At 39.4% G+C, this 26,638-nt stretch overlaps 2 protein-coding genes across 6 annotated transcripts in view; both read right to left on the reverse strand.

The window, feature by feature from the left end:
• Positions 1-383: 383 nt before the first annotated feature.
• Positions 384-19,977, reverse strand: coq8aa (coenzyme Q8A, genome duplicate a). Of its 3 annotated transcripts, none has more exons than XM_044105815.1 (17): positions 19,826-19,977; positions 14,629-14,729; positions 13,351-13,433; positions 13,013-13,257; positions 12,729-12,921; positions 12,548-12,614; positions 8,493-8,567; positions 7,259-7,387; positions 6,042-6,127; positions 5,075-5,215; positions 4,721-4,802; positions 4,333-4,426; positions 3,195-3,336; positions 2,914-3,021; positions 2,209-2,274; positions 1,991-2,077; positions 384-1,881 (listed from the first exon to the last, which is right to left on the reverse strand). In XM_044105815.1, the coding sequence occupies exons 2-17, from the start codon at positions 14,720-14,722 to the stop codon at positions 1,591-1,593; spliced, it is 1,983 nt and encodes a 660-aa protein (XP_043961750.1). In that variant the 5' UTR covers positions 14,723-14,729; positions 19,826-19,977; the 3' UTR covers positions 384-1,590. The 3 variants fall into 3 exon arrangements, with proteins under 3 accessions (XP_043961750.1, XP_043961751.1, XP_043961752.1); XM_044105816.1 differs by having other exon boundaries at positions 19,483-19,945; XM_044105817.1 differs by lacking the exon at positions 19,826-19,977 and adding an exon at positions 19,048-19,341.
• A 1,593-nt stretch (positions 19,978-21,570) lies between these two features.
• itpkb (inositol-trisphosphate 3-kinase B) overlaps positions 21,571-26,638 on the reverse strand; it is a 33,908-nt gene continuing 28,840 nt past the window's right edge. For all 3 annotated transcript variants that reach the window (XM_044105820.1, XM_044105818.1, XM_044105819.1), the window contains exons 11-12: positions 25,780-25,851; positions 21,571-25,131 (exon numbers count right to left, since the gene is read on the reverse strand). In XM_044105820.1, coding sequence (XP_043961755.1) covers positions 24,922-25,131; positions 25,780-25,851 — 282 coding nt within the window. In that variant the 3' untranslated portion in view covers positions 21,571-24,921. The remainder of the gene's footprint in view (positions 25,132-25,779; positions 25,852-26,638) is intronic.

Genomic DNA, 26,638 nt, shown 5'->3' on the forward strand with positions numbered 1-26,638 from the left:
AATCTCAAGAATATTTGTGTGTATGGATGGAAAAACCAACAGATGAATCCAATGGTGTGTAGAATGATTATCATGTTGACAATAGGACATGAAACATTTAGAAATAAACCTTGTGTTATATATTTTAGTTTGTTTCCCCTTAGTCTTCTTTGCTCTTCAAGACTATAGCAACCACAGTGAAAGGATATACTACAGGTACCTATAACTGTGGCATCTATAACTAAAGAAAACAACAAAAAAAACAGGAAAATAACATAAATATTTCCTGATTTGGAATCATCTTCCATTCCAAAATTTAAGGTTGGATTTTTCAGACGTAAATTTGAGCACATCTCTACCGCATGGAGGCTGCTTTATCTGATAATAACACACAGACACAAGGCTAGGGCTTAAACATTTAATTTCTCTATACAATATATTGTTCTAACTTTCAGTTGCATTTTGATTATAAAATTGGAAACGGTCATTAGAAACAAAAATCGACATTTTCAGGCTAAAAGCCTTCTGCGGAGAATGACAGGCACATTACTCTTTGCTTTTTTCCCATCCCCTTTTCACACCAGGTAGCATTAAAACTGCATTCACACATCAGAACGTTGAGAACTTTCACAGTCACATGGCCGCCAGGTGATGGAGGAGTCTGTACCCGAGGAGGCGTGGAAAGATCACCGGCGTGTGGGAAGCGATATGAGCCCACGGGCGAGCGATGTGCGTCCTCTGGATGATGAGCCTCCTGCCCGCCCGCCGCGTCGTCTCATGAACATTCATGACTAACCGCAGGAAGGATCTTTCGTTTTGTGTTAGCTACACATACATTTTGCTTTCAGACTTGTAGCCGACTGGAATACAATGAAAAGTATGGCTGAAAATCAGAACCAGGACAGAATGAAGAACTTATCAGCTGGTTTAAACAAAATCATGCCTTTTTTTTTTTTTTTTTTTTTAAAGCGACAAACTATTTTCATCCATGTTAGTCCCATTGAAATTGAAGCGGCTACAGTTATAAACCGAGAGCGAAATACGACCGGCGAGCTAATAATACACAGCGAGTCAGAGCTTGTGCGTAAAAGCTGACGACACCTCTCGACTTCAACAACAAAACGGTCGCTAATCTGTTCTTAATCAGCGTTTTCCTTATATTCATAAATCAAAATTAGCTACTCTTTCCGACGCAAACAAATTGGTCAAAAGTGAGACCCGAAAAGCCAACAAAGTCGTATTAATGCCATGATTTCTTTCTTTCCTTTGTTTTTGACTTTTAGCTCTTTCGAGTTCATGGTATCTAAAAGTTGAACAAGAAAACAAAAACACAGCAACACAAAAGGAGAAAATATTCATAACGAAAATAGCAGAGATTCCTCCAACTTTTCTACATTCATCTCCATTCGTTCAGCGAGTCGCTGCTCCCACTTCAGATGTTCCTTTGAAACTCTATAATAGCTCCTGGAAACGTCAAACAGGAAACGCATTGTCCTCACATCCTCCACTCTGCAGTTCGTCTAAACTTAGCCCCCTGCCCCCTCCCGCCCAATCGATCGGCACTTCGCTGTTGGCCCCAGGACGAGTCCGTCGTATCGGCACCGGACCAGCTCAGACGGTGGGAGGCGTGCGGCCCTCCCAGTACTTCTCGTACGCCTTCTGGAACATATCCTTGCACTGCAGCTTGGCGTTGAGCCGGGAGCAGATGAGGAAGGAGCCGCCCATCTTGCGGTGCAGCGAGTACGTCTCCTCCGGAGGCGGGGTGAGCCGGTGCTTCAGCATCACCGGGATCAGGTTGTGGATTCTCTCGGTGGTGGACTGGGCGCCGAAGTCGAAGGTCTCGGACGACGTGAACGCCTCGCCGAGGATCATCACCGCGTCCACGTGGGCGTTTATCATGGCCTGATGGAGAAGGCAGTTTAAGGGTACGCCTCCACATTCTGAGCTATCTTCAGCAAACAGAAGACGTTGAACTTTAGGAGGTGAAACAGGTGAAGAAAAACATCATTACCTTGGACTCGTATCCTGTCAGGAACTTCATCTCAATAGATCTCTTTAGCACTCCCTCTCTGTCGCCTTCGGAGGCGGCACGGATAATCTAGTCGCATGAGAAGATTAAGAAACGTGGAGAAAATATTTAGCCTCCTAAATGAATTCCTGCCAGAATAACACACCAATAAATACACCTACGAGGAGAACCCCTCAACTCTAATAAAGTAATGACCTTACCTCTACGTAGACGTCGGTGAAATTTTGATCAAAACCCCTAGTAGCACCAAAGTCCAACAGCGCCACCTAGCGAAACATAATGAAACAGTCATTCATTTATTTTACAGTAATCCTCTCCATCTCTCCTGCAAATTGTAGAATAAACTTTTCTGCATTGATTATTAAGCAAAACAACCATAAATGTTCATGTAATTTACTAACATTTTATGCGATTGACCAGCACACAAGTAGTGCAGGAGTATGAAGGGGGAAAAAAAAACAACCTTTTGAAATAAAACTCGAAAAAGTGTGACGTCTGACATCCCTAAATAAACACCCGATGCTTATAGTTAATAAATATAAGTTCATAGACGTTTGTTAGCAACATTACAGAACAAACAAGAGAATGAAGCCAGATGACTAATCAGAGAGGAACTGAAGCGCTAAATGAAAATATACACATACCTGCCACACTTTTCAGATTTTTTTTTTTTATAAAAATGTTGAGAATGATTTAAAATTTTCTTTCACTACAAAATTTATGCATAGTTCTCTGTGTTTGTCTGTCAGAAAGAAACAAGCCCATCAAAACAGCCTGAGGCCTGTTGATGGACCGGGACAAAACAGGGCAAAAATTCAAGAGGGATGAATATTTTTTGCAAGGCACAACATCTCTGGAGACAGAATTATAACTGACCGACTTATTTAGGCTATGAGCAGACTCACCCTGTGCGTGTTTGGATCGTACAAGAAGTTGGACCAGTTTGGATCCGTCTGCATGTACCTGAACTCAAACAGCTCTCTGAGGCACAGCAACAAGATGTTCTGGCAGATCTGGAGGAAGAAACAAACACTTCCTGTGTCTGGTTTGGCTGACTATTGATACCAACTGCAACGTATTTATATTTACTTATAGCATACAGATTGCAGTGTTACTGAAATGGGATCAGGTGGAACATAGAAAGCCAGAATGCTCTTAACGGGCCGGCGTGAATCATTAGTCTCACCTCGTTCTTCAGCTCCTGCGAGAGGCTCTCTGCCTTGTCCAGGGGAAATCCAGGAACCAGTTCGGTAGTCAGGACGTGGCTGCTGCTCAGCTCTTCGATCACCTCCGGCACGTAGAAGAACGGGTCGTCCTTCAGCAGCTCTCTACGCCAGAGGAGGGAGATACAAGCATCCATGAGTCCCAACAAAGCACACAGCCAGCTCGTATTATAAATCTGGAAATCACAATTTACATTGTATTGCACTGAGCAAGGTGATTGAGGGGAATCCCATACAATATTAAATAAATTAGAACATTAGAAAGCAATGAGAAAAACATCTATATTCAGTAGAATTTTGTCTGCTAAATAGATATGGTTTATTTGCTATTTATGCTCATGTTTGTTTTTTATTTTATATATATATATATATATATAAAAAAAAAAAAAAACACAACTCACTTCAGAGAAGAGATGCAAAAAATATTCAAAAGCAAAACACAGCAGGGGCAACAAATACACACAGAATGACTTAAATACAGGCTGCCATCTGATATATTTAAGTTGTTTCCTACTGACTAAAGTTTTATGGCAAACATTAGAGGACAAAAGTGTATAAAGTTTGAAAATAATTTTTCCACAATCCATTTTCAATTTTCTGTACTTATCCAGACATGGAAAACGAGCAAATCAAACTTCGTACTCTTAAAAAGAGCTCTGTGGCATGATTCCTATACCATGATTCCAATACCATGTGGTGCATTACCACCACAAGGTGGCGGTAATGCACCAATCTGAACACAGCAACTACTGATAATTTCACAACAAAGGTGCTGTTTTTCTGACTAACCACTTTCAACTACCCAAAACTTTAAAAAAAAAGATTGTCCATCCAAATCACTGCTCTAATGCAGGAGAATTAATCTGTTTCACATTCTTCAGATCTGTGGTAGAATGACTTCAGAATAATTGAATAATTAAAACACAAGGGATGTAAAAAAAGTTTTAAAAAATTACATTTTCTTCAGCAGCTGTTATAATATCCACACAGGAAGGCTTGTAAATGTAAAACTACTAAAAGGCAACATGAAAGGGTTTCTGCAAATAAAATAAATAAATAAATAAATAAAATAAAATATCATCACATTTTGTTCTAAAGTACCTGAACTTTTTTGCACACTGAGCTTCTCTGATGTAGTCACACTCCAGGGCCAGCTCTCTTCTCATCACATCTATCAGATGCTCTGGAAACAGACCTAAAGACGAGCAAAGAAAGAACTAATTTAAGAAGAAAAAAAAACATTTACCAAATGTTTTAAGTGTGTGTTGATAGCTAGATTTCTTTCCCCTTAACCAAGATGAAGTAAGAGTCAAAGAAGTCTCCAACTTGCAATGATACAACCGCTCTCAGACGTTAAGCAGATGTCTGACTAGGTGAGAGTAATGTAGGTTTTAGAGGCCCAAAGGAGATGAAATAAAACAGAAAGGAGGGGAGCGGATTGGAGGAGGTGACCGGCCTGCATGTTGGGATGGGTTCGGTGAGTGCGTACCCTCAGGCAGAGCGTTGCTCATGTTCAGCACAGTCATCAAGTTGTTGACGTCACTGTTGATGCTCTGAGCCACACCGGGATACTGAGGACAGAAACATACAAAAAACAGCAGCTTTATTGTATTTCAACTCAGCAATTTAATTTCTTAAACTCAATCTCTTTAATATATAGTAGTTCTCCTACAATTAGTCCTCCTTCATGTTAGTTGGACTTGTGCTACAGAGACTCTGACCTGTCTGTAAACAGATCAGAGGGATCAGATTATGGATGGTGTACACACACTCTCTCCAGTAATCCTGTTGGTCCTAATAACATGGGAATATCCTGTGTCCATACACATGTTTACGTCCTAACCTGTATCTTCATGGCCACCTCCCTGCCGTCCTCCATCCTCGCCAGGTGCACCTGCCCGATGGAGGCGGCTGCAAACGGACGATCCTCGAACGATGCCAGCTTGTCCCTCCAGTTTGGACCCAAGTCGCTGTTCAGCGCCTTCTGCAGATGGAGAAAAACAAATGTCTTTTGCTTTTTTTTCCCCCCTTCACTGTACCTTTTTAAGTGATTTTAAATTAATAGTACAAGTACTATTACTTCATCAGGCAATTGAAAATTCCAATCAGATCCCAGATTAAAGATCAAACTTTGTTTAGGACGGGGATTTTTTTTGTTTTTTTTAATGTAATCCTCAATCTTCTTCTCAGACCTTTACACTTTAACACAGTTCCCATATGAATTAAAATGTCCACTTGGGAACTCAGTCAGAAGATAAGCTCAGGTCCCCTGCCATGCTAGCCTACGAGGATTTAGCATGGCGAGTTGAGCAATTCTTCATGTTAACAGACAGAGCGTCTAGCACAGATAATGAAATTAAAGTTATCGAGTTTTTTTTCTGGTAGCAAAGGCAAATACGTGCTACAAGAAAAATTTATTTGCATTTTAACATAAAGATACAATGTTGAAAATGTATCTCCATCTTAATAATAAATGAAAAAGTCTCATCAATTACAGAAATAAAAATCCTTCTTATAATTCCTGAGCGACTTTTAGCTTCTTTCCACTGATATTTTAACTCTTAATCTTAGGGCTCCTTGTCATCACCCTAATCTTTATGTCCCTACACAGGTTCTCTATCCGATTCAAGTCGAGACTCTGGTTCCACCACTTCAAAACGGCAATATTATTGTCAATCATTAGAAGCATGTTGATAAATGTAAAAAACTGATTTTAATCTAAATCTTTAAGTTCCATGTAAAGCTAGGCGTATGACTAATTTACATTCATCAGGAAATATGAAGGTTTTTGTTGGAGAGAAGACACTTACTGTCATTTGTTTGATTGGCATGAAGTCAGCGCTCTGCCTGACGCGGTCAAAGATCTTGGCGAGTTGAGGATTGATAAACGCATCATCTAAAACACACAGACACACAAAATGTTTCTCAGCAAGACAGAGAAGCTGGACTGAAAATTTGCAAAAGAAACATTTGTTCGAAAAAAAGTATTGGACCTAAGGTTTGTTTTTGTTTTTTTAAGATAATCCTTTAAAAAAAATCCTTATTATGTTAAGACAGGCCCACAGAACAACGCAAAATCTCATATCTCTCCTGGGAAATAAATCCTGATATGCAGATTAACTGCGCAGGTAGAGAAGCTCCAGGCTTTTTGGTGAAAACTGCACTCTACTTGGCAGCAACTACGATTATTAACCTCTGAAACAGTTGGGACCTCTGAAGGTGAGCACTATTTTGGACTTGTGGTGAAAGGGAACAACGGTGGAACAATCCAAGAGCGGCATTCCCGCTGTGACAGATAAATGTCAGAAGAGGGCAGTGAAGCCTGCAGCCATTTTTATTATTTCACTCAGCTTATCTGCATCGTTTCTAAGGCTACGGACCTCCTCCGTCATCATTTAGGAATCGCCTTGTTGCCGGTTTAAAGATAGCCGTCCCAACTCCACCATCCAGGACGCACCTGTGCGCCATGTCTAACCTGACTGGAAAACAGTGGGAAGATTATGTCCTTTACTCGAGTACGTAGAGCTATGTTTACTCTTTCCCTAAATTGGGCTTTCCAAGTTTGGAGCAGCATGTTTATGGTGAACATGAATACCAGAGGAGGGAGCTAACCAGGACAAGGTCAAGCTGTGGGACAGGCCAGAGGTGGTAAACAAATTCAGGACGAGGTGTTTATTGCCGTTACCTGAGCTGGGTTCATAACTTCGCCGCTAGCATGTCTGCCGTGACCCTTAGCCGTGTACTTTAATAATCTGAAGATTGCTTGAAAGCAAATAAACCGTAGTCCGCAGGCAGGCCAGTCTTAAATATCTGACAGAAAAATTATGCAGACATGGCCATAAAACATCTGTGTGTTCATTCCTTTTGCACAATCAGTTCAAAAGGAATGCCTACCGTTGACGAAAAATAATTTTAAACACATTCAGTACAGTCTTAGGGAGGTATCAAAAATCTTCTAAAACTCTTTGTGAATAACAAACATTGTCTTGAGGAATAAACCTTATTAATTTAATGTTCTGTAGCTCACCTTGAATACTTAGAGCTTGTCCAAGTTTAAGAGCGGCTCCTCTGACTTTGCACAAGGTCCTGACGATGCGCTCAGCGTTGGCCTCGGACAGGAAGGGGCTGGAGTCCAGAACAGATTTCTTACTTTCACCTGAGAAAAAACCCCCAAAACATTTTATTTGGGTTTCATAGACAAAGGCTTGAAACAGTAGAGGATTCAGATTCACATCTGGCAGGTTTTTATTAAAAACAGATGTAATGCAACTGGTTAAAAGCACAAAGTGTAACTTTTTTTTCCGATACATCTAAGCGCGATTAAACATGTTTTCTGTTCAATGAAGGTCTCGGATTTTGTTAGAGAACATCAGTGAACAAACAGCGTCATGAAGATCAAGAAACACAGCTGAGGAGTGGAGGAGGAAAGGAGAAATCAGTGGAGATGTTTATAGCAGAGTTAATATCTTTAACCTTTGAACATCTCACGGTTCGGTTTCCAGTTGTCCACAAACTACATGGCAGACACAGTGAACACCGGGGAAAAGTTTTTGCAAAATGACGCAAAGCTCTGAACGGTCCGATAACTTGGTTTGGCCACAGACAAAATGAGCCAGAGCCTGACAAGATGGATTCTCTCATATTTCTGTAAAAGTAAACAAGGAATGTCCTCAGTTGAGAAAAAAAAAAAGAAAAAAAAAAGTGTCTGAACCCGACCAAACATTATAGGTATTCTCGCTTCCAACCTCGTCCAGAACAGAACGTGACCCCCGTTGTAGTGTACACCTGTGGGGACAACAGACTGCCAGGTGTCGTCTACAAAACGCGCTGTGGTGGGTGAGTGTTTGTGCGTATTTATGTCAGTGGGCTGTCAGGTAGACACCTTCAGAGGCCTTAACAAAGATTTACCCGTCGCTCGCTCATGAGTGTGTTCGGAGCGTTCTCGCTGGGATTACAGAAGAAATGAAGACAAAAATACCGGCCAGCAGATGCACAAAAGCCTGGGATTTACGCCTGGGAGCTCTGTTTCAGTTTAGGATTAGTAGGTCATTGGAACAGAGAAGCAAGGCTTGCTTCAGCAAGGCGAGCTCATCAGGGAGGCGGTTTTTGAAATGTGCGTAACATGTGACAACATGCATGAGAGAAGACGAGATGTTTTCTTCTCGAGTGGAGAAGAACACATAGCATGCAATACATGTCTAAATACAGACATTCAAAACATTAATAATATAATTATTTTTACTTCGATGGGTTCGCTTTACCTGCAGCTCCGTTCATTCCAATGCTCTTCTTTGCCACTTCTGCTAGGGCTCCAATACCTAAACCGACAGCTAAACCTGTGCAGAAACAGAGACAAACGCACACACACACACACACACAGATTTTCCATTAAATTAATTCATAAAGACATAAAACATCAATGCATTTTTACACATAGGTAAAGATACACTCAAAGCAGCAGCGTCACTCAAAAACGCCGCCATGAGGTGACCTAAAAGAGCCTTTCAGTCAACCTGCAAGCATGTAAACATTGAGTGTTTCTGTGTGTGCAAAGTGCGGCGTTTAACTCTTCAGTAAATGAAAGCTCCGCCGTGGAGCAGAGCAATGCAAACCGAGCCGCTTCCTTTGAGGAACCTATCTGTTGATAGTAAAAAACACGAAGCAGAGGATTGTTTGTGAGCAAGTTCCTCCATGTCGAGCTTTCACCTTACGTAACCTCGCATTACATAATCTGTTAGTCAGCGGCTTGCGCGACCAACAAATCTGAGCCGTATCGCTGCGCGGATAAAAAGGAGGACGCTCCGCATCTTCATTTCCTTACATACAGCCTGATATCCTCAGCAGTGATCACAGCTGTGAATCTGAATACATGAATCCAGCAAAATTCTGTTCTTTTAATGCTGATGTTAAATGCGCAGAGGCAAAACAAAAGACGGAGTCCTAATCTTGCAATTAGAGGTGAGTATGAGTACATCTATCTAAAGTCAGTGTGTCCTCATCCCTGACTGACAGGTACTTTTCCAACGCGAGCACAAGCGCCTGTCCATCATTTGATCCAACGGAGCAGCAATGTGTTTACAAATATACTGCTCTACATATGTGCACAGCCAAATGCTGCCGATTGACTATTATTTACACATGCCAGTTTAGAATACAGCTGGAAATAAATGATCTGTAATCTATAATTATTTAAATATGGCTACAATTTATAAAACACATGTTATACAGCAACATTTTAAATATCTCAAATAAAAATGCTAAGTCATACCTTAAAAGCACATACAATTATTTCAATATTTATTTGCATTATTCTATTGCCTCTGTGCCGAATTGCATCTTGAAATTATTAAAACTGTACAGATAGCCATTTTTAAGAGCAAAAAACCTGTATTGTATATATGAAGCCTCAAACATTCACAATCTTTTTTGACTGTTTTCAAAAGTGTGAAGGCTCCCTTTCTGAAACAAAAGGAGCCTCTAAGTAAGGCCAACTAAAAACAGGAAGCACTTCCATATCTGGATTACAATGTTGCATCCATGATTGTCCCATCTTGCTTCTCTTAGGCTGACAGCTTTTTAGTTGGCAAAAAAAACAACTTAATTAAGTCAATGGGATGTGTGACTGATTAGTGCCATAAAAAGAATAGTGAGCATTTTTGCTGCAAAGATTATCTCTCCAGGAAAAGGTGATGAGCTGAAGGTATTCTCTGATGTCCTCTCATCCATAAGGCTGGAAAAACACTTTGTTTGCCCTGAATTATGAAATAATTAGAAACTTGAAATAAAGGGACTGAACAAGGACACATGCCACAGCTGCAGATAACCAATCTGCTTCTTATGAGGACAAGGTTTAACAAGGAAGAATATGGGCAGGTTTTATTTAATGATTGTATTTCAAAGCTATTTATTTATTGTATTCATTGTAAGATAAATAGCTTTGTATGTGGGTCTTTTAAAAAAAAAAAATCAGTGTAAGTTAATTTGGTGACACTTGGAAATAAACATCCGCATCAGAATATCAGCACTGGTCGGAAACAGCGTTGAAAGCAAACTTTTATACCCCAGTCGGGGTTCCTGTTTGCTAGGTTTCCAAGCCACTGAACTCAGACATCACATAGCGTAATTTCTTTCTAGATCCATACAAATCTTCACTTGTGCACTCAAAATTAAGCTGGAGACATGATGCAACTTTTGTCTTAGACTTACCAAACAATTCTATATGTTTTTTTTTCCTTTTAAAATATATTTTGTAATGCATTATTGTATAAATTATACATTTGCTTTCCACAGTGCACAGCTTATGCCCTCGTTCTCCTGCTGTAAGATGATTTTCTGACCCAAAACCTCCTCAAAACCCTCGGCAAAATCTTTGAAAGCAGTGAGAATCACGGCAACGGCAAGAAGACATCGGAGGTAGGTTGTAGCCAGGGAAACAAGCCAACCGAGTCATGACTATAAACCTTGATGCTGTTTTGTTTTTCTTCTCCCAATACTAAAATGTGTACAGCTGTGTGAAAGGTAATGAACTTGTTGACGTTTCTTACCGACCGTTACAGGAGAGCAAAGGACAAGCAGAGGCCACGTTACTAAACCTGCTCTGCCCACACTTCAACACCTTCTAAATGTTACTTACGACCGTCAACATGCTGAATCGCAGCTCGGCTACCTGCCGCATCGCGCTGTGGCCGCAGTAGATCTCTGCTGGACTGGAAACGAGCTGCGGCTAAACTCTGACGCACGTGTTTGTGTTGGCCGTCCTCTCCCGATTTATCCCAGAACGCTCTGGGTTTACTTTTGTTCGCTGTACAGTCGCTTTCAAAGTTCCAGTTTCAAGTTCACGACACATGATCATGTATACAGCATCTTAAATTAAGCTCTAGGCTACAGACTGGATGAGCTGCAAGCTGAGATTTTCTCCATTCGACTGTGATTAGTCTGAACAAAATGATCATGTGTAGGTAAACTACAGGGTCTTGAGGATTCTCTGTAACTTTCGCAGCATTTACCCTGGAAGTGATGAGATTAAGAACTGTCATTACAGGACCGTTTTAGACCCGAAGACAAATTTCTACAAATTCTCTAGTTTGGCAGCTGACTGGAATATCTCTTGTAACACCGTGACCCCGTCAAGTTATGGTTGTGAAGCCAGTGGCCCAATCTTAAAGGAGTGAAAGACCAACTCAAGTAATAAAATTACTCAAGTGAAGCTTAACCAACGTCTACACAGCCTGTTCAAGACAAAGAGGACCCCATCCTACTGGGACTGGCAGCCATGACCCAGTTATCGGTATCAGGAAGGAAGGAAATAAGGAAAAAGGAGAAATAGGCCAGAAGGGAGTAAAGACAGAAGGATCCAAGGATTACAAGAAAGACAAAGTCTGACATTTGAAAATATTTCAACATGAAGTCAAGACGCGGCAACTAAAATTCATCCCCCAGCTCCTCTTGTTACGGTAAAGGCATTTCAAAAACTACAGCTGGCGAGCTCCAAGCAGCACATCTGTTATTGCAGCCAGCTACCGGCAGGCATGTCGCCTCAGTAACCAACCAGTTAATATCTGCTTGTAGTTCTCATAAACAGAGATCTCAAAGTCCAGCCCTAAAGGGCTTGTTAACGCCAACTTTTACATGCGTCTCTGCCTCAGCACACCTCGTTCTATTAATTGGGCCGTCAGCGGGAGTCCGCAGAACAAACAGGAGGCATGCAGAGTCGGTTATTCGGCCATTTGTTTTGAGGCTCCATGGACTGCGGTTTGGCGCTCAACGAGAGGAAGACATCAAAAAGATATTATTGTATTCTTTACTGAAAAATTTTAATTGGATGGCCTGTCCTCTGAATGTTAAGCTCATATACGGAGTCGACTCCAATATACCTGTAATTACCAGTATGTTACATTATTTCTGTTTGATTAGGAATAATTGTTGCTTTGAAAATAAAAATTGATTAGATTGTCTGTACATTTTTGTTCTAAATTTCTCCTTAAATACCAGATGTATGAGCCATTTAGTCATGTTATGACACCTCAAAGGAGTCCACTGATAATAGTTTTTATTTCTTTTTATAAACACGATCTACTAATTGTGGCTGTAAGCTGCAGGGATTAAATAGTGGGATGGATGCATGTTTGTCGCAGCTGTGAACCAGGAAAGGACTCAAGCAGTAATATAATCTAGCTCACTTATTGGGTTTTTTGTCATGGTTACAGTCTGCTGCTGTTGTACGTGCACACTAGCAGGAGGGCACCCATGACCGCAGATGTAGTCAGGCTAACAGGGGATGAATCACCCACACTCAGGCGCAGTAATGTGGTCGTACCTCCGAAGTTGGCCAATCTGCCAAGTCGGGTCACAGGCACCTTCCTCTCTCTGGCTCGCTCGCTCAGCTGCGGAAGACACAAAGTGACGAAACCTTCGCATCACGTTGCTAAACCGGGAGCGCAAAGCCAATGTTTACAGGGGGTACGAGCGCCAGCTGTTGTTATGGGAACAGGAATTACCATCTGTTTGTGCGGCTTCGAGTCAGCCCTCTTGCTCTGGCTGGTTTTCTCTATGTCCTCAGCTGTCAGTCCTCCCACTGAGGACTGGTCCTGATGGTAGGTCCTGAACCGGCCGACCTGGTGTGGATAATTAACCTCCTGCAACACGTGCCTGCTCAGGCTGTGGTTATACCGCTGATGTCCAAGGAAATGCCTGTAAAACACGAGGGACACATCATTACCCTTAAATATGCAATCCGATAAAAATGCTGCTTAAAAATATAGACTGTTAACAGAAACAGGACCTGGAATCTTGGTGGTAGGATCTTGTGTAGCCATTAAACTGGTTGCTTGGATCTTTGTATCCCTCGAACATTGACTTTTTCCCACTCGTGTTGCTAGTCCCTGCTGCGCCATCAGTACCAGTTTCTGCACGATCAGCGGTAACGTCCGCGTGTTCTTCCCTGAACTCTGATGATGTGAACGGCGTCTCATCATGAGGAAAGTCAAACTCCGACTCCGAGGTGCTTTGCTGTTGGCCGGACAGCTCCTGGAAACAAACCGTAGATGTACGCAGGTTACAAATCAACCAGCGAGATGCCGCTCTGCCGCAGATTAACTAACCGATGAAACGGAAACTTGCCTGCATTTTCGACATGGCTACAGACAGGCCTTGCTCTGCGGCTGATTGGACGCTCTGGACAGCAGCACCGACGCCTGCGACTCCTGAGTAAAATTAAAAAACCACAAAGTAGAACATTTCATTAGAAATTTAAAGCTGTGTATTTATCCTAAGTTGCTTACAGTTTGGCCTGATATGAGAGTTTTATTTTTCCCTTCTGCCATAAGCCAAACCAATACTGTCGACCGTGTGGTTTGTTGACTTGCCTGAGCTCCAGGTGTAAAACAGCAGAAGACACATATTGGCAATTTAACAACTGTCCACCAAATCGAGCACAGATCCCGTGAAAGCTGATCTGACGCCATGCATATTTTATACATCATTCAAGCCATAAGTTAAGCGTAGCACAAGAGACAGATTTTTACTGATGCAACACAAAAAGGAACCTTTTTAACATAAAAAAAACATGAACTACATAAATTTTAAACATATTTTTGTATAAAGCTTTGGGTTAAGACGACCTGTGTGACCCCAAGACATCTTTCTAGTGCGGCTGTTAAGAGCTGATGTTGCTAGGGGACTTTCAAAGCTGTTCCTTTCCATTTACTCAATACCTTCTACTAATACTGCCAATAACCATGTGTTGGATTTTTTTTTTTTTTTAGAGTACAGAAATGAGTGAAGACAAAAGAACAACCCACTGCTAAGGTACTTGCAAAAGATAGATTTTTTTCCTCAGATTATCATGTTATGAATAACAAACTTCTATGTAATCTGGTGAAATCAAAAAGTAGCGCATAAATGAAGAGGAAGAAAATATGTTAAATGTTTTCCAGAAGAAAACTGGTGATGGCAGCATAATGTCGAAAGGATATTTTGATTTAGAAGAGACAGTGGACGGGGAGAAATAATGGAGGCTGGGTCAAAGGTGAGCCAGCAGGAACATAAATCCAATGCCACAATTTCAATGGTTTAGATCAAAGCATATTTACATTGTATTAGAATGTCCCAGTAACAGTCCAGACCTAAACTCCAGCTACGAATCTGTGAGAAAACCTCAAAAATCACAATTCACAGATGGTCTCTGTCCAATCAAACTAAAACTGGAGCTTTTTTTCCACAGTCAGCTAATCAACATGGCTAGCAAAGTAGCATCTCAATTCCCCACATTGTTAAATATCTAATATTTGGTTCCAGGTCCACATATGCTCCATAGTTGGCTGTATAAACTGCTAAATAATTTGCAAATTAAAAAAAAGGTGGGAAAGGTGTTAGAAAGTTGTCAAATAGTGTACATACCGGTCCCACTGCGCACGGCGTTGCTCTGGGTCTCCACCACAGCCTGGCTCAACTTGGCCAAGCCTCGCATAAGCAACATCATATCACCCGCCATGATGGTGCTGGACACAGAAAGAACAACAGAGATTAATGCTACTTTACACATTCAGGGAAATGTAATAAATTAATATGAATTTAAAAATAAAAAAACACATTCAGATATGTGACCCCGCCCACAGAAACAAAGACCTAAAGATGGGCAAGGAAGCAAATGGAAAGGAATAAAACTTGTCAACACTCTTGTCCTGCCAATAAGTGAGCTCGCCAACAAACATACACAGCTGTTCTGACTTTAAATCGTCGCCTAAAAATACACGACCTCCACTCTGTCCCCTACTTGGCTGAACACACACACACACAGAGGGGGAAATGCGAATCTTGCTCGGGCGAGCTGTGAATATGCAGTCCAAGACTGAATCTGAAAATGTCACTGGAAACGAAAGGGGAGGAGTGCAAAACAAACGCTGCAGCTATTTCAGGACACCAGTCACCGTAGGTGCACGTGTTTGGTTTATGTTCAAGGCCTGACACCGCACTGTACTGCTTTCAGGGTTTGTTTTTTTGTTTTTTTTTTAATACAACTGACAAGTTTGTGACTTTCTATTAACCTTCATCTCAAAGACCTACCACTAAGCAAAACAGATCGGGGTTAAATCAGGCCACAAAGAAAATTATATCTGCGAGTCTTATCTAAACAGTAGAGCTTTGAACTGCATTCCAGTGTGTTGCAATATTCTACCGCTGTTTTGACACACAGGTGTGACAACATGCTCTGACACAACACAGTCCAGACCGAGTCCAGTGGAAACAGCTCATGCTGCTGAGTCTTAGCAAAATGTGAGCATGGGTGAAGCACTATACATGCACTGGCAGTCAGTAATTAGGTCATCTCCCTACTTCAGGCTAGTTCTGTGTATACTACAAATCATGTGAACATGGGCGGAGAAAAGGAAAAAAAAAAAAAAGACGTAATCGGCTATCTCATCAGAATATCAGAGTATTATTGTTTAACATGTATTAGTTGGACTTTTGGTCACGGCAAGTGGCGGTGGCTTTTGTTTTTGTTTTACAGGACTGGGAGGTAAAAGCGGTGAACCGTCATTTTCAGGGAACGAATCTGTTCACTCACAAATGAAAAGCTGACTAATAACCTAAGTTATTATGGGGTTGTGTCTTCTGCAAATATCACCAAAAATGGTTGTAAATAAAGGCTGGAATTAGATTCTCAAATTGATCGACGATTGTTAATTGTACAGTTGCCTTACTAAGAGTGAATGGTGGCGCTCTTTTAGTCCGTTTTACCACTACAGAAAGTTTGCTCACAAACACATGAATTTGTCTTTTGTAAACAAGTAAACAAACCAGCATTCTTTCAGTCAGCTGACTGGCAGTGGGCAGCAGGAGACGGGTGGGAGGGGCAATGCTATGTTCCTCTATGCTCCGTGAGAAAAGAGGAAACTTTGATCATGTTGGTATCTTCTCTCTCACCTCATCATAATAATACATTATTTTCATAGTTGCCAGCATCAAGGTTCCAAAAATTATAGTTAAAAAAAACAAAATAGCAATATTTGTTTTCAAACATGCTGTTTTTATAGTTGTTAGTTATTTTCAGAAAAACACAGAAGGTGCCAAGAGTGACCAATTTCTGGTCACACTGCAGAGTGAGGCCGCGATGCCCCTCCCCCACTCGTTGCTTGCTGTGTGTTTCAATCAAAGAAGGCTCTCATAGTTTCCCGATGCTTATAAAGGATGACGTGAAGCAATAAAGAATGGTAAAAATTAGCATCAGATAACAAACATGAGATTGCAATGAGTTCAGCGTTCAGGCTTTTTTAGCCTGGCCAGAACTAGAAGGATCTGCCCTGTGGAGGGAAAAAAAGAAAACAGGCAGGAAGGGTGTGTTGTCACGGCAACAGGCACGCATTTGGTCTTGGGATCGAAGTCGACCCATCAGGAATGTGGTAGCAGTAACTTCATTCTAGCAGTTTTATTATTATTATTAATTAATTAATTATTATTATTATTTTTTTTTTAGGTTTTTTTTTGTCTTCTCTTCAGTCCCATAAAAGAGCAACACATAAAACACAAAAAAAATACTTGCAGCAAATACTCCTATTGAAGCAACACATTTGTAAAATCATAAGCAGCATCTGCTAAGCGGCCGACTGCAGCGGGGCTACAGATACACTCACTAGTTGGCTGAGATCAACTTGCTGTTTGCTCAGTGCAAATTTCTAATTTATATATAATAAAAAATATATTTTCTAATAAAAAAGGTTTATTGTTCAGCAGAAAATAGCTTGAAAACTACCACTAAATTTAGCCGTTGTTAGCTCAGCAGTTTTTGGGGGGGTTTTTTTGGTTTATTTATCAAGAAGAGAAATAAAACTGTATAACATATTTTTATAGCAATAATAGTACAAATTGTAGCTTTTCATTTGAAATAAAACTATTTGAATATGTTCTAAGTTTTCATTTACCATTGAATTATGAAGATACCACAAAATCAGGCCGCTTTCACCTATCAAGTATTATTACATCCAATGCAGTCACGTTAGTAATAAGTCTATAATTGTTATTGACCTCAAAGAATACATAGACAGTCAACTTGTCAGACTTTACAAAACATAAAGCAAACAACTTCAAGAGCTTAATAAAACCGTCAATTTAAACACCTTGGAGGCAGATCAGCTGTGGGTAAACAGATTGATTGAGGAAATACTTTTACCTAACACTGTAGAGAGGGAGAGGAAACCCTGGAGGCTATTCTTAAAGCTCACACTCTGTGCTAATGCGACGTATTGTGTGCTGAACTTTCTCTGCACAAGGACACACATGTAATCCTCAGCTGTTGTCTGCTCCACATGGTGATATGGAAATAGCCGAGCAGCTTGACTCACTGTCTGAATGCTGTTAGCTACACGTCCTGGAGCCCTGACAGTAAATCATCGCTGCCCTTGACTACTGCGTCTGAGCCAAAAGTGGAAACTGACTCCTGGTGCTGTGAAGTGGCGAAGCGCCATTGCGGTGGCATCACCACTTCTTACTGGGGAAAGTTGAATTATATCATGTTCCCTGAAAGATGACGAAGCTGGAGTTAGTCTGGGTTCCATGTTAGTAAATGACTAAGTCAAAGTTTGTTACACATGGCTTATAACGGGTACGCCATACTGGTGAAATTTGTAATTGTCAATGTGATGTTATTTATTTTTACAGTTTTTGAATAGAATACAAATCACCTTTGCTTTAACGCATGAGTGGATAGTTTTGCAATGCATATTCTGTTGGAGTCAGGAGAGAACTGCAGAACATTAGGAAGACATAAAATTGCAATTTTAAATTTCTTGTTTAATATTGCACTTGGATTATTCAAAATGTCTTTATAGTTATCACAATGTTTCTCGTTCAGCAACATCTACGTAGTAGATCTTGGTGAATGAGATTTCAATTCAATTTATTTCAATAATGCTTTTAGGTTAATAGGGGCTTCTAAACAGGACAATTATTATCAACTAACCCAAACTGAAATGAAGCAAGATACTACTTGTTCTCTTAACATAGTTTTGGGATGATTGGTCATAACAATATCAAGTGATTTTGGAGGCAATTACCGAAGAACATCAATGTAAACGTTTTGTTTATCTCTGTGGCTTTTTTGCATGTTTGTGCTTCAAATGAACCCCTCATTTTGCACCCAGACTATTATGGACAAACAAAGTTGCATAGCGCAATGTTGGAGAAAACTAAGGATTCTATTTTATTTTATTTTTTTCAGAAATAAAAAATACCAAACCTGTGTTTTTAAGTCATACATTAGTCCCAGTTTGACCATTCTAATAGTTGCAGAAAAGGCTTTTATAAATGTCAAACAGGATGTAAAAGAATTTAATTTCTGTGTAGAACGTTTCAGATCAGATTCATTGAGATGATTAAGTGGAGTAAAAAAAAGAAAATAGAATAGCCCTCAGACAGAGGCGCCCTTATTGATATAGCACATTTAATACTGCAATCACAGACTCAAAGTACCTTAAAAGAAAATAAAAAGTAGATCATATAAACAAGAGTAAAGCATACAGATAAAAAAAGAGTACGATCGCACAATAAATCAAGAGTGCAGACAATGAGTAAACAATAAACCACATCCAAGAAAAATGAATGAGTCTAGCTAAAAGCTTGGGGAAACAGATCATAACAACCTGTAAAACGGTTATATTAAATTGTCCACTGTAATAATTAAAAAATAAACGCATAAATACACGAGTCCTACTCCTAAAAAAAAAACTTAATATAGTTTTTACTACCTAGCTATTAACATCCTTTCAGAAATACCTTTACGCAATTCCCAACTTGAGAGTTATTGCAGAAGTTTCACTTCACCTTTAAAGGGTCACGCCACAATATTCTTCAAAAAGCGCCCACGGTGGCCTCCTTTTAAAATCTGCGACTAACGGCTTCCGTGGATCCACGAGACTTGACGAAAACTCACGAGCCGTTTGCAAGTACGTACTCCGAGTTCACGCTACCATTTTGAGCGTTTTAGAGCATCCGTAGCTGTGTGGTTTGTGTTATCCTACTGTCTGGACAAAGTTTGTATGAGCAGCTCGCTAAGTTTAGCATTAGTGAAGGCGGCCATAGATCCGCCGCCATATGTCAGGGACGTCAGCACGCTGACCAAGAATTTGCAACGTAACCCGTTTCAGGCTGAAGCTGCGGAAAAATACCACTGTTTCAGCATTAACTGGGTTATCGGTGTGTTGTTTTGTTCCCATGCGTCGATGCATGAAAATCAATCGTTGGGTTTGAGGAACTCACCAGCCAGCAGCTGTCTTGCAGAGCCTCTGCTGCTGGTTCCTCCCAAGTCTATTAGAGGTCAACAGTGGCGAGAGTCTCAGAGTAAACACTCCCCTTTTGCGATTGCACAGTTGAGATATGGAGAGGATGTTGTAATTATTATTATTATTTTTGTTGAATCTGTTTGCAAGAATTGATTGCTCTTCTCCTTCTCCTCCCGCTGCTCCTTCTGCAGGCAGCGTTTAATCCAGGCTGTCTGTCAACACGAGGTCAAACCCTATTTCCCAACTTCATGTAGCAGCCAAAGCCACTTATTGGCGCAACCTTTATCTTGCGATCAAAAGCAACCTTTCACACGGCTCACCTGAACAGCTTACTTTCCTGCCCCCTCGGTTCTTATTCCTGAAGTCATTAGCTTCCCCTTTGCTATGCATCTACATGGCATAACCTCGTTTTTGCACGGCTCTCGGTGTATTTTTTCCCTCTATTAAGCTCCGCCCACTCCTTCTCATTGGCTCCTGATAGTTTGTTTACAAACGGGGGGAGGTGTATCCGGGAGGCCCCTGTTCCTGAAGAAAAACAGTGCAGATAAGCTCTGGCGGCAGGTCATTTACATGTCAGGTTAATGAACTTTACAGGCATACAGATTTACACTCAAAATATACATATGTCCACGTGCTGTGCCAGCAGATAGCAACATAAAAGCAGCAAAAATAACTTAACACTCACGTTTATCACTGGTTCTTTGGTGCCATCTGCCTGTGGTAAGACCACAGCGCGGTGACGTGGACTCTTGTTTTTCCGCTTTACTTGGCGGTGTTTGACGTTTCATACGTCTGTAAAGTCACGTCTTTGAAAGATAGGAAGTAAAAACAGTGCTTGTGTTACCTGCGCAGGATTGTAGATATGGGCATATACAGTCCTGAAGAATTTTAGGAAGGGTTTTTTTAAGAGTGTGAGATATATGTAAATTGTTTCTCTGGAAAATAATCCAAAATCTAAAGCTTGGACCAAAGCTCCTATTTTGTCTCTTTAGTCTACTTTCTTTATTGGTATATATTGTTACGAATGAAAGAATAAAGTGTAGTGAATTGCAGTTCTGTGCAACTTTATGAAATTGTCGCATGTTGTTTACTTCACACCCTTTTAATTTCTGCTTAGGTCAGTTGATTTATAAAATTTATTTTCTATAGTCTACTGTCATTCTGCTATAAGGAAATGTTAATGCACAACACAACTATATATACCGATCTGACTTCTGTTCTGATCATATTGGTTAAGGATTTGAAATAAAACTTACAGAAAAAAGTGTAAAAAAAACAAAACAAACCAAAGTTGTAATTGAATAAAATATAATGCTATTAAGTTAAATCGCGATTTCAGCACGTTTATGATTACTCATCTCAATACTTCATAAAAATACTTTACGAACTAACATAAGCTGACAGCTTTTCAGAAAACCTGTCACTGTCAGTGTATTCACAGTAGAGGGCGCCACTAACCTACAGTTTTTTGTTATGCTTCATAAACGTCATGATTTATGTCCAAGTAAAAATACATTTCTGCATCCTCTTAAGTTAGCATGTCTTCTGCAGAAGACATGCATTTTGTGAGAAATTACTAGTAATATAAAAGCACAAATGAATAATTAATACAAATTGTTTGATAGATGAAATCAATGTTGAAATAAAATTGTGATTTCAAATTGTAGAAAACGATTCCTACAATAAATTGCAATAAAAAGGCAAAATGGAATAGCAATCCGCTCAATATGGGAGAAAAAAGTAAAACATCTAAAGTTTCTTTCTTTAGCAAACACTCTTGAGGCATGAGCTTGAGTCCATCGCCTCAAAAAAAAAAAAAAAAAGAGGTGTGCATGTATAGCTTCTCCGGCCAAAAGCACTCGTGAATCACGACTTTTCTTTCCCAGCAACTCCGGATGCTGCTGCTGTTGTGGACAGGTGTGATTTGAATGGCAAATAAGCTTCATGCAAATACAGCAATTAGTGTGGGGAAGGAGTGCAGCGTTGGAGCGGTCAAACTTTCAGAAGAAGTAAAATGCACAGTATAGATAGATGGATAGATAGATAGAAAAATATCACACACAAACATGTTTCACCACAAATGTATTTTTAAAGGAACAGTCTGAAAAATAAATACACAAACCAGCAACGCTACAAACCTTTAACACCTACATTAAACATCTGTAAGTACACACAAAGGAAACCAGGCAATATTTATGACTGCTGGCCTGAAATGAATAGTTAGCACATTTCATTAAAACGGCCCAGACATGATTGTGGTGCCACGGTGTCTATCTGTTTCCTTAAGAAGGCACAGCATTAACTTACAGTAATTCCTTATTTACTGTAACAGCAAATGTTTAATAAAGGCCAGCCTGCGAAGAAGGTCTTATTTTCTTCTCATCTGCCAAATGATTCTAAAATCAACACCAAACATACCAATCTCATATATATGGTTTTAAATGCATATTGGGTTGGGTTTTTTTTTTTTTTTTTGGTCATATCCCCAATTTTTCTACTCTGTAACTACGTCTTTAAAAATCTAGCATGTTTAATGACAAATCCAGATATACCATTATTCAAAAATTGTAAAGCCTCCACAGAATACATTATGTTGTTTAAATAAAATCAGAACAATTTACAAAGTAATAAACATTTAAGAGAATAATAAACATGCACCCATGTTAGACTAAGAAAAGAAATCCATCTTTATACCTACAAACAAAAACCAAACATTTTTTTTTTTTCCACTTTCTGACTTGGCTTTGTAATGTCAAGGCACTGTGTAGCTTAAATAGGATTGTTCATGGCTGTAAGTGTTCCACAGGATTTAACAACGACTATGTTACAGTACAAACCAAACAAAACTACATACAACTAAATAAATCTTTCTGTACACCGCATGAGCTACCCAGAGCAACCAAAGAGAAACGTCTTAAGTGTTATAATTAAGTCACAATTCATAACACTTCAAAAACTACTGGGAAATTCGCTTTGTTTTCCTCTGTTGCTCCTCCTCATGGTGAGTAATTTCCAAACGACAGTGAATCATACAACATGTTCTAGCTTAACTTTGACTCTGTTTAGGTGTAAACCTGTTGGGCTAGTTTTTCTTGATATATAGATTTTAATATTTGGACTAAAAAACACACTTAATTATACTAACTCTTTCCATGAGTTCCCCTTTGAAATTGATGCTTAAAACTGCATTAAAACAAAAAAAAGAAAAGAAAATACAATAAAACCCGAGTTAAATTTTGTGGCTAAATGGTGTTTAAATTGGCAATCTTGAACATTTTAATTTAATTGAATTTCTTCGATTTGAATTGCTGAACGATGTGGCTCAATAGTGCCAGTGTGTATGCCTCCCTGAACAAACAGTATTGTGTTTTTCAGTATGGGAAAACCTAGTGGTATTTAAAAATAGCTATTTTTATTTGCATATGAAGAATCTGCAAAGAAGAAACACAATTTGAGCATCTGAGCATTTGTTTCAGCAGTGTAACAGCAAAACTTTTTCTCCCTCAAATCACTGCCCAACACTTTTTCTTTTCTACTATACTATTATTACTATTCTGGACCAGGAACTGTTTTTCCTGGTCCAGAGTGTATATTCTATTATCTACATATTACATTGCATTTTCAGAAATCCCAAGCACACTAATAGCCAAGACAACAACAAATTAGAACACCACTTCCTGAAAAACTGCCAGATCTAGTTAATCCTAATGAAAAGTAAACATACAATGCTGCTGTAGTTTCACAGCACAAATATTTAACCTGTTAAACAGGTGCTGAGATCACATAAGGCAGTCACCTTAAATGCAATGTGTGAGAAGAATCAACTATTATTATGGGAAGTGTTTCTAGAAAGTGAAACACTTTGTAGTTGTAAGTTAGTTTTGTAACTCACAATTACAATACGATTAGGGAAGAGACTATATTTCGAGTGCAAATGAATGCGAGATTTAGAGGTTTGACAATAAACCACGGTTGAAATGTTAAAGATTGCCATTTTAAGCTCCAATATGGGTCAGATCTTTTTTTTTTAGCCTTGGTCTTATTTTTCTGATTCGACACCATCAAAATACAGCAGGACAGCAGAAGTGGAGGTGTGTTAGAAATCTAGTCAAAATTCTGCCAGAGGAGCAGAATCAGCAAATTTATATAAAATACATTTTTAAAAATTTAATTTCTTGGGATTTTCTAAAAAAAAAAAAAAAAAAACATTAAAGGAAGCCCAAAACAACAGGCTGCACCAAACTACTACTCTAATAGTGCCTTGCAGAAGTATACATCTTGAGCTGTTTCACTTTGTGTCACATTACAGCCGCAAAACTTTATGTATTTTATTTAGATTTTATGTGAAAGACCAAAACTAAGTAGTTTCTAATTATGAATTGCAAGAATGCATGTTTTTAAAAACATTTTTACAAAAACACCCTAAAAAGACAAGCAAATGTTTGGATTCAGTCCCCTTTTAAACGAAGGAAGACATTGTTGAAAGAAAGGCTGAGTATAATTTTCCTGCAGGAACTTCAAAAATGCATTCAGAACTGAAAAAGGATCAAAGCAAACACATGTGTTCGAACGGCCCAGTCAAAGTTCTAACCTAAAACAAATTTGGAATCTGTCGCTAGTCTTGGAAATTGGCGTTTACTGATGCCTCCATCCTGTCAGACTGAGCTCAAGCTTTTTTTCACAGATTGGGAAAAACATTTACTAAGTAGTTGAGCAAAGATGTGGTTCTACAAAGCTTTGATTGATCAGCACTGAATATGTACAGATGGACGTTATTTTATATTTTCATTTGCAGAAAATGTAAAAAAAAAAAAAAAAAACACATTTTATTTTCTTGCACTTCAGGATTACGTTACTTCATGTTGGTCTATCAGATATTCAGATGAAAACACACTGAAGTTTGTGGGTGTAACGTGACAAAATGTTAAAAGGTTCAAGGGGTGTGAATACTTTCATAAAGCACAAAACATAATATCATAGAATGCCGAGGCTCTCATTAACAATCTAATATTAGGTAACCTCTCGTTGGTTTAGGCCTTGGCAGAGGATTTATTTATAATATTAAAGAACGTCAACAGGTCTCACTTTGTATTAGGCAACAAGATTCATATCGTTTGTTTTCAATAGGAATTCCTTAAGTAAAAGGTTATGCTGTCAAAATGAGGTTATATAATGATTGACCCTTTTCCCATGGTTAAACCATAGCACAAAATAACTCAATTATGAGGAACTGAGACTCTGTTGCTGTTAGTAGTTCCACTTGTGAGGAACTAAGAGGAGCTGGACCATATGGTTTGTGTCGTGAGCTAAAGTGTCAGTGTTTCAAAGGTTTCTCCAGTAGAATGAAGTATGAATGGAAGCTTTAATGGTGGTGTGTCCAAAAGTTTACTTGGTTCGAAAACAAAACCTGCAGACTTCAAGTCTCAGAGTCCACCATGGAGGAAAAGATGTCCACCAAGCTGTCGAGTCCATAAAGGTACCCGTCCTCTCTGTTCCCTTCTACCCATGAAGCTCGGTGGGTTAGTTCCTCCCCGTCAGGGAGGGGCGTGGTCTTTCCAAAGTCGATCATCCACACTTTGGCTTGCTTCCTGCTGTCGTGAACAAATAAGAGGGAGCTGCCAATTACCTGCGAAGACACACAACAGCCAGATGATCCAAGAGAACCGGACACAAAGGGCAGAACTGAACAGGGTTTCCTCCGTTATTTGACCAGGAGAACACGCCTGTTTGTTTCTTCTCAAAACATTATCTCACTTCTCGTTTCAGCTTCGTGCCAAATGTCTCTCTGTGCGTGTGTGTGTGTGTGTGAGTGCGCGTTTGCAAAAAGTGTGAAAATGTGCGCGAGTGTGTGGTCAGGCTGTTAAGAGTCTAATTTCCATGATGAGTCTTGCTGTGTCTGAGTGATTTGGTGTGTTTACTTTACATTAACAACATAAACTGAATAAACAGGTAACTAGGACTGGAACTAACGCACAGATTAAATCCACAACCAGCTTGTATTTAACTCCCATCTCCTCCAACTGAAATAATAAAGCTGCATGAAGACTTTTGCTACAATCCACACATCAGTGACAAAGAGAAAAAAATAACGATGCATTCAATAACCATTCAACGTATTTTTCAGAAATATAATCTTACATGCATGAATATACAGAGCATATTTTCAGTGTTTTGGTTCACTTTGAGCAAGAATTTGATGTATATATATTTTTTCTTCCGCAAGTCTTACAAAGCAACTTTTCAAATGTTTCCCCTACTAGCTGCGTGTCTTTACCTCATGGCTTCTGAAGAATGGAGAGATCTCCAAAGTGGCTCGGATTTCCTTTAACCTCGTTAGATATTTGTTCTGGAAAATAATACAAATAAAGAACAAAATTGGTCTTAAATGTGCTTAGCAAAGGAGAACCTTCTAGCAGCATCCAGGTTTGCCCTGTTTTAAGCTTTATTCAGCCTCCGTTCAACTCCGACCAGCTTTCTAGTCCCCACTGATGAAAAGCTTCCCCACACCATGATGCTGCCACCACCATGTTTCACTGTAAAAATGGTGTAAAAATGTGGTGAGCAGTGTTAGGCTTTCACCATACTTAGCATTTTGTTTGTAGACCAGAAAGCTTTTCTTTCTCAATGAAGCAGAGCATCTTCTTTCTATTTTTCAATTAGGGCAACTGGTTGCTCTAGTTTTTGATTTATTTAGGGTTACCAGAGTAACCGAGGCTGGAGAAAAAAAGCACTGCACACCTTCCAGATTTGCATTTCAAAAAAAGTTATAGACAGAAGTTTCCTACTACGTCACAGTGATGTGCTACTTATAATAAATTCTTAAATAACCCTTCAAGCACTATGCATAAGTATTATATATAAGCATTGTATCAGTTAACTGCATGATAAAATTAAACTAAGTTCAATCATTTCAATTCTGATGATTAATGTTTATTGAAGGGCAATTTTGTTTACAGAGAAATCATAATCCATTTTATTTTTTGTTTTATTTACTATTTTTGATTGTGTTTTATCTTAGATATTTAAAATATCTTCCAGTAGTAGGTGTTCATTACAAAATTAAAGTTAATTGGATTTTGAAAGGGCAAACCTGCATTATTATGCCATTATCAATATATTACTTGAAAAGTGAC

This window comes from Gambusia affinis, linkage group LG22, assembly GCF_019740435.1.
Source record: "Gambusia affinis linkage group LG22, SWU_Gaff_1.0, whole genome shotgun sequence".
Classification (NCBI taxonomy): domain Eukaryota; kingdom Metazoa; phylum Chordata; class Actinopteri; order Cyprinodontiformes; family Poeciliidae; genus Gambusia; species Gambusia affinis.

Bases quoted from the DNA above. Each gene is read 5' to 3' on its own strand.
- coq8aa (XM_044105815.1), bottom strand. From the start codon at position 14,722: ATGGCGGGTGATATGATGTTGCTTATGCGAGGCTTGGCCAAGTTGAGC. The intron at 6,128-7,258 runs GTGAGCTACAGA...TGTGTGTTTTAG, and splicing joins ACAAGCTCTAAGTATTCAAG to ATGATGCGTTTATCAATCCT. The intron at 2,275-2,913 runs GTGAGTCTGCTC...ATGTTTCGCTAG, and splicing joins ACGATCCAAACACGCACAGG to GTGGCGCTGTTGGACTTTGG.